We start from the raw sequence: 8,224 nt of genomic DNA, 5'->3' as shown, positions 1-8,224 counted from the left end.
AATTTCGCGGGAGGAGGATGGAGAAATTGAGTGACGTCGATTTTGGTTCAAATTGCGCCAAGGGGTGGGCAGATTAGGGGTAACGAGCGGTGGTGGTGGTGGCGGCAAAAACATTCCACCACCGCAACACCAACCTGTAGAAGAGAAACTCTGTTTCCGACTTGGATTCAAGATTTGGCAAGTCCGAGAAGGAAACAGGGCACTCTATATGAAGTGCTGTCCTTGTTCAAAATTCTGGGATCTATTGGCTTCGCTCCTCTACAACCGCAAATGAACTTGCCCTGTTTCTCTTTCGCTTTCTTTTGATTTTGACAAAGTCTTTAAGCATTGAAATGGTCACAAAATGGAATTATTGAGAATTAGTTCGTGGCTTTGAGGTTGTCCGCTGCCACCAAACCTGCTCTGTATGGGTGGTCATTTGAAAAGCACTACTAAGGGCCTACAGATGGAAGCCCAAACCAAATCTTGGCAGCAAAGCTGTGCTAGAATTTTGGGCCCAGCCCCATGGTACTCATAACAAGAATTGTTTTCTACCTAAATCAGGTTTACTCGAATCTATTAATACATTTATCATGTAATTTTAATTACTTTTTTTTAAATTATATACCAATCATACAACAAGTCTGATCGATTCGAATTTGCTAGAGCAAGCCTCCGACATATTTGCAGGTTTAAAGTGAAGCTGCGGAGAATGAAATCTGACATTAACTGATGATCAAAACTTCTGCAGATGTACAGAAATCTTATTTATGACCTAAAGTTTCTGAAATCTGACATTGGTTTTACTGCTACATGAGATCCAACTTCCAAACACGTACATTTCTATAAATTGGCATACGTCCTAAATATCAACCAGAAAAGCTGTATAGCCTGCAATCTTGCAAAGGATTTTGATGACGGAACATCGGAAACTACAAATACATCTTATTTTTTATTATTTCATTACTAAACAAACATTATGTACAAATCTAGCTGAGCATATATATGATCTACATAGGAGATTATTGCGGTTACAACGATGCAAACTAGTTCGTGAGGTCAAGCTTATTTAGATCCTGTCTAAAGCTTCCATTAACACAACACTGACGACTATCATTACCATGGGATTACACTCTTTACCTCATAAAAGTCTAAGTACTACACTCCTAAAAAACTTAGTCTTTCTCGTACAAGCAGCAGTCATCGTTTCTTGGAAGTTTCTTTGTCTTCCGTCTTTGCAAATCTTCCTCGAATTCTTGGTTGGCTATCAGCCAGAGCTTTCCTGCACGCGTACTGAAGAGAAACGAAACACAAGTGTGTATCCCGAGTAAGTTCCAAAGAGTTAAAACATCCAGTACCAAGCAAAAGCATCGTTTAAGATCATTATAAAGAGAAAACTACAATTTGATGAAATTAGAATCTTGCTCTCGGCTTTTGGGACAGCGGAAGTGAAAACCCTTTAAAATATACCTTGATTTTTCTGCCGAAATTTCTCTTGGACTTCTTATTCCGGTATCTGGACAGCTTTTCCTTGCGATCTTCAGAAGTGAAAGTGCTCACAATTTTAGGTTGCTCCATTGGAGATTGGAAGTTTATATTTCCATTACCAAGAGTCTGTCATAAAAACTCAGAATCAATCACCTTGCCCTATCCTGTCGAAGAGGTCAGAAACATCTAAACATTTCTCAGTTCGTAGACTTTGTCATGGAACTAATAAATGTGTATGGTTCAATTAGGAGAAAGATCTCATCTTGCCCAAAAACATCGATGATATTTGTTTGCAGCTATATGTTTAGAAGTACTCAAGTACATATCTTTTTTTGTACGTGTGATGATTAGATAGAAGGGAGTATAGAGTTAGTAAACTTGACCTTTATGTCTCCTTCACTAAATGCTCTTCGCATTCCGTAAGCAGTCCCAAAGTCCATAACAGGAAAATCGAGAAAATTTGGCCTCACCGGAGCCTCGTTCACACACTCCATTGACCTTAGACAACTTGAACTAATACTCTTCTGGAACGGACTCTCAGCAACCAACTTCTCATCAGCAGTCAGGTTTTCGTCGGTGGAAATTTTGATGTTGAGGACTTCAGAGAGTGGCGTTTCGTTCCCTTCCTTTGCCAAAAGATCCTTTCTGCATTCATAGAAAACCTCACTGAGGAGCTGCCCACTCTGAATCGACGATTCAATATCTGAAACGGCCAACGACTGGGTGGGCATAACATCTTCTCCACAAGAAATCATTGAAATGGCAGCCGTCACTGGATCAAGGCCCATGGCTGGTTCTTCAATCACAGGTTCAGGAGCCTTGAATAGATCTCCTTCTGCCCAGAGGTTGTAATCCGATACCGTGGACGTCGGAATGACGCAGCTCGATATGCCCTAGATTAAGATTCAGACAACAAGGGATTTGCAGTGGCATGAGGACTTATATCTATATCGACACAACTACTATAATCTGAAATTGATTCTAGCTAGAAAAATGTTTCATCTTCTCATCACAGGTGTAAATAAGTCGGTAAACATGAACCATCCTCATTACACAACCAGCATTCGCTACATGCATGCAGCTTTCTATTAGAGTAATTACAAACACGACTCGGAAATGCGCACGATGGATAGTGTATAACATTTGCAGAATGGCAGCATACAAAAACAGTACAAGTTCCCAACTTCTCTCAGTTACTTACACAAAACTTTAACAGGAAAATTTGTTAACACATGCTTTGCTGCTTATTTAAGCTGGTTATTATGCTAATGCAGCCTAATCGATAGCTTGGCTACCAGAACAAAGAAGCACCAATAGGGAGAGATACAAGTTGTTCTGGAAGTTCAAGCTGCCAAACAATATATGTGCATACATTCATATACTACAAAATGAGGCGGCTAAGTAAGAAAATTGAAATTTACACGGATTCAGACAAAAGAAGCAGACGGAGAACATTATTGGCCACTAGACATTGTCACCTAGTTTAGATTTCAGACAAAGCATCCTAAATGATTGGAAGTATTCAAAAAAATGTTCAGCTGTCTGTCATTCAGGCCCAAGATTTTCAATGTGTAAACAAGAAGACTAACCGACCTCTAGAAAGTGTCCAATAGCATAGGGTGTAGCAGATGAAAAGCAAGAGACACTTGGATCACAACACTTTAAGGGAAATAGAAATGCTGTTTTGCTAGAAATGGAAATCCCACTGGAAAAAAAAACAAGAACCCTTTAATTACAACTGTTAAAGAAAAGATGAGCTTTAGCTTTTCCCCCAACTTTTCAGCATAAGTGCGGTGGAGTGGACATGGAAGATAGAAACTAGAGAAAAAAGGAGTTTGTGTATGTGGAAAATGAGCTAAGGGCATAAGGATGGTGAGTGAAGAACACGGAAGTAATGATTGTGATATCGAATTCCAACATTTGTTTTCTTCTGTAAAGAACTCCCGAGTGCTTTCCATTTATGCGATAAATCGAATCTTGGCAGAAAATATCATTTTCGATTTTTCCTTTTCCCTTTTTCAAGTAAGTCAAGTTTTGCATTTCCACATGAGAGAAAATGTTGAGAATTCATCAGAAATTAAGCAAAAAGATTCTTGAAAATCTTCATTAAATCCCCCCCAAAACGAAAATGAAACAACAACCCACCTTCAGAAACTTGAACTCCAAAAATCAAATAATCCAAAACAATCATCATCACTATTAAAACTCACGAAAAGCAGGGGAAGGACCTGAAAACTGGTGCATTCTAATTTCAGACACAAAAAAGAAAAAAAAAATTAATGGAGATGAAGAAGAGATTAATCACCGATGAAGCATTGGGCTTGTGGGAGCAGCAAAAGTCTTCAAACTGCTGAGGGAAGTTGTGGAAGTATGGGAACATTAGCCCTGTTTCTGCATACATTTACTCTCACTTCTCTTTCTTGTTTTTTCTTCTTTTCTTTTGTAAACACTCCCAAAGAGAGAGAGAGAGAGGAGAGAGATTGAGGGAGAAGAGATTGAAGGGAGGAAGGGGGCCTTTTAAAGGTGTCAGACAGAGGCCCCCCAAAAAAAAGAGCAGCAGCTGCAGAAGCAGCTAAGAAACAAGCGTGTCGATGAGAGAGAGAGAGAGAGAGAGAGGGAGAGCGAGCGAGCGAGTTGGAAAAGGAATCTGATTTTGGTGGCTTCTTTGGAGTGTTTGTTTTGGTCTCCATTCAGAAACTGAACAATTTTCTTACACTCATTCATCCTCCACCAAATTTATGTCCCAAGGTAAAATTAAATACTATGACGCAAGAACCTGCATGATTTTCTCTTTCTTTCTTTTTTTTTATATAATATATCATTTCTTCTTTGATTTATTTCATATATGCATGCGCCACATTTGGTGCATATGTAAAAATATTTAAAAATATAAATTATTAATTTATTGATGAAATTTCCAACCGTTCTGAGATAGTGGGTTCAAAATAAAAAATGTCTCAAATGTCGTGGGACGTGCGAATTTGAGTGGGATTTCCATAATTTAGTAGACATAATATCCTACGCATAAGACGGGGTTTGAAACTCATGACCTCTACAGTTTAGGGGCCTCAATTTCGTCAATTGAGCTATGCCTCGTTGACAGATAAATAATGTTATTGAACATGAAATATTATAATTATTTTTACATTAATCGATATGAAATATAAACTCAACTATTTTACTGAAATTCAAATTTTTGAGGGTCTCCAAGGATTTGTGGACGAACATGAATGATGGTTGAAATACAGGAATGTATCTAGACGGTAATTGTGCCCAATTTGTCGTCTTCTAGTTATTGATATATGTCATAAATTTTTAATTCTTTGGGGTTAGTGGAATATAATTAGTTTTAGATCCATAATTGTCCATTCCAATCGGATTCGGTTCGAATACGATGATTTTAATAAATTCTAAATATATCTTTGATTGTGGTTGATGTTCTCAGTGATCTAAAAATGACTTGATGGTAATTTAGCAATGATCTGTTGTTGATACGACGTACGAGTCTTAATGAATATGTCGTTCTGAATGAATATGATTAGCTTGCAAACATGAAGCGTTAAGTTAGTTGAGGTGGCCTTCAATTAACATTCTCTGAAGTCAAAGTCAGTTTATAAGGTTATAGTGTTGCAGTGCAATATGGTCATAATAAATACATACATGTCGAATGGACCCTTCATCTGTTTACAAAAAATTATGCGCCAAAGTCCGTACTAGTCACGTGTTTGATAAATGACCATTTGATGAGTTTAGAATAAGCTGGCAATGAATCGGATCGTTGGGTCAGGCCGAACCGACCCTCTCATAAAAACATGAACTCTTGACGTTTTGGATTCTCCATATATTTTTGGAGGGCAGACCTGTCTTTTAAAGTTTACACTTTGTATTCCCCTATCGATATTATATATTATTTAATAATATAGCTTATGTTTATTGGTTACATATAGTTGAATCAAATTTACAAGTTGATGATATTTTATTTTTTAGATTGATTAAAAAACTTAACAAAATCTTTTTATAAAATAATATTTAAGTGTAAGGAATAGAAAGCATTGAGATGTGTGGAAGGCAAATATGGGTACTAAAACCAAACTTGCAATTGCACTTACTACAACTAGTGTTGAAACTTTTCAAGTACCACATTTAGCATTTCCCTTTTATTGGTAAAAATTAATGGACTTATCACTACCTCAAATACTGATCATTATTACTATAAATACTTCCACTTTCATATCCCTTTTTTCCTTTTCTTTTATATCAAAATTTTCGACTCTAATGATCATTTACATGTTAGAGGTCATAATTCTTTAAATTATATTTATAAATTATTTGTGAATACAGTATAAGAAATCAAACTTACGATTATATAACTGAAAATGACTTCTCCATACCAACTTTTACATAATTTGAAAATTTGATTGAAAACGACAAATTTGTATATAATTAGGAGATGGGGTATGATGAGGCCCATAAGTCAGGACATAGCTCATCAATAATGGCTTTGGATGCAGATGGAAGTGGTGGGCCATTTTCAAACTAGTACTATTTGTTTGATTTTGCTTCTTTTTGTAAGTAGTACAATTTGTTTTATTTGGATTCTTTCCTTTTTATTTTTTTTAATTATTATTTTTATGTTTCTTTCTATTTTTAAATATCAAGTATTGAAGTTATTTCTCTATATATATACATTTAGCATGAAAGTCCCTCTCATTAAAAAAAAAAAAAAAGTATTAGTTTAATTCGTATTGATTGATACAATTTATGATCGTTCTTTTTTAAAAAATAAAATAAATCAAGAATGATGTAATGATAAAATAAACTATAAATTAATAATATCTCATCATAAACAATAAATATGGATGTCAATAGATTCGGATTAGATCTTTGTTTTAGAGTGGGTCCCCCTCTTAGTATCTCGAAGCTGACCCGAAACTCTAGTCCTTTTAATATTTTATAGTCTAAAGCATGAAAATACAATTTTTTTTAAAAAAACAATTAACTTTTCAATAATATTATTGTCTCGTATTTATAAAATCATGGTAGTATTTTGTTAAAAGAATATATTATTTTATATTTTGAAAATATTTAATCGAGGCTACATGATCCAACCCGTCAGGTCCCGTGCCTAAACGGGGTAGATCCTTCTGAGTTCTGACAAAGTCGCTCCAAACATAGTCCTATTATCTTGGCTGGCCAACGAGAAAAATAATTTCCGACATTGTACAACACATGGATGAAAAGAGAAGATACAAAATTGTTGCTATAAAATGCTTATGTTATCATTCATTTTCCGAGTTTGAATTGATTTTAATAATAATAATTGCAGAATTTTTCTGCAATTATCTAAACATTGAGGGCTGAAAAGATGTACAATTGATGGTGACTACAGAACATTAACATCAAGTAGTAGGGATTTTTAGCTAAACATGTTCACATGTAGATGTTTATGAAGGAAAGGTAGAATTTAATCATAGCCCATAGGGTTGTACCCTTTATTCTTATTGCTCATCATTTTATCTTATCTTATCACCACTTTCTTCTAATTAAATTAAAATAATATTATATCATATTAATTAATTACAAATATGACGACATCAAGAGTAATTTGTTGATAGAACTATTAAAAGTCAACTGTAAATTACTATAAATAGACAAGTTAATAGTATCACACGTGTACTGAGACTGTCTCAGCTTTATCATTTGGGTAAAATCTCATTAATTTGATTCTTCTTACTAGAATTTATAGCTAACGCTAACGAATTTTAACAAGACTTATTATAATGTTAATGTCTGATTAAAACTAATGATTTTTTTTTTTTTGGTGTGTGTTAGACAATATTTTTTTGAAAAAAATTAAACCACTGTCTAAAACTTTGAATTAACATAAACAAAAACATCAAATGGGAAGAAAAAAATAATTATACCCATATCAACAGGATTACTCTCGGATCAAAATTATTGATAATTTTAGCGTCGCACTATAATTCTTTTTTTAAAAAATACTTACATTATTGTCTGATGGGGATCTATCAACAAAGATAATGAAAAGATTAACCAAAATCCTAATGAGACAAAGATTCGTGCATTTTGTATCCGGATCAGGTCGAACGCAGTCTGACCCGACCCGTTGACTTGGGACCATAAACGTCGATCACTCCACATTTAGAAGGCGGAGATTGTGGTAAGTGGATCCATACTTGTATAGACAATTGGCCCTAAAAGTACTTCAGAGCCGTATTAGGCCAAGGTACATCATTTTTTTTAGTTAATGAACACTGCTCATCTTCTCCTTGATCTCTCGTCTACTCGACTTAAGTTTTTAGAAATCTTAATTGAGAACTTTTCAGTAATTCCAATAATTTGTTCCTTTTTCTCAAACCCCAAACATCTCTAGATCGAACTATACAACCCTAGCCTGAATCATTATCTAAAACATCAAATTAACATAAAATAAAACATCAAAAGTAAAAATTTTTAAGAGAGTAATTTTAAATAATTTAATAAATGACCAAAATATTAAAATACGTCATAGAGTACGTTAGCCCATTATCAAAAAGTTGCAACTCAAAATTTTTTTTTTTCTTTTTCCTTTATTAAAGAAAAAAAAAACGAAGAAAGAAAACAAGAAAGGCAAGGTACATAGAATTTAGAATGTAGTAGCTTCAAAAAGGGGGGACAAAAGGTCCTGTCCTACACTTTCCCCAAATTTATTTATTTATTTATTATTTATTCCCCATAAATATAAAATATTGTAGCA

The 8,224-nt window shown here is 34.5% G+C and overlaps 1 protein-coding gene across 1 annotated transcript; it reads right to left on the bottom strand.

Annotated features, from left to right (window-relative positions):
• Positions 910-4,142, bottom strand: LOC105160363. The gene is made up of 4 exons (XM_011077693.2): positions 3,773-4,142; positions 1,851-2,360; positions 1,450-1,593; positions 910-1,272 (listed from the first exon to the last, which is right to left on the bottom strand). Exons 1-4 carry the CDS (start codon positions 3,866-3,868, stop codon positions 1,180-1,182), a joined length of 843 nt encoding a protein of 280 aa, XP_011075995.1. The 5' UTR covers positions 3,869-4,142; the 3' UTR covers positions 910-1,179.

The sequence above is a fragment of the Sesamum indicum genome, linkage group LG4 (assembly GCF_000512975.1).
Source record: "Sesamum indicum cultivar Zhongzhi No. 13 linkage group LG4, S_indicum_v1.0, whole genome shotgun sequence".
Lineage (NCBI taxonomy): Eukaryota > Viridiplantae > Streptophyta > Magnoliopsida > Lamiales > Pedaliaceae > Sesamum > Sesamum indicum.
Note: the sequence above shows the minus strand (reverse complement) of the source record. Positions and strands in the feature narration are given on the sequence as shown.

What these genes read in the sequence shown, in the direction of transcription:
- LOC105160363 (XM_011077693.2), bottom strand. Translation starts at nt 3,868, where the DNA reads ATGTATGCAGAAACAGGGCTAATGTTCCCATACTTCCACAACTTCCCT. An exon ending in TTAGTGAAGGAGACATAAAG is followed by an intron (nt 1,594 to 1,850) that starts GTCAAGTTTACT and finishes TTTTTATGACAG; the next exon opens with ACTCTTGGTAATGGAAATAT. An exon ending in ATTTCGGCAGAAAAATCAAG is followed by an intron (nt 1,273 to 1,449) that starts GTATATTTTAAA and finishes GTTTCTCTTCAG; the next exon opens with TACGCGTGCAGGAAAGCTCT.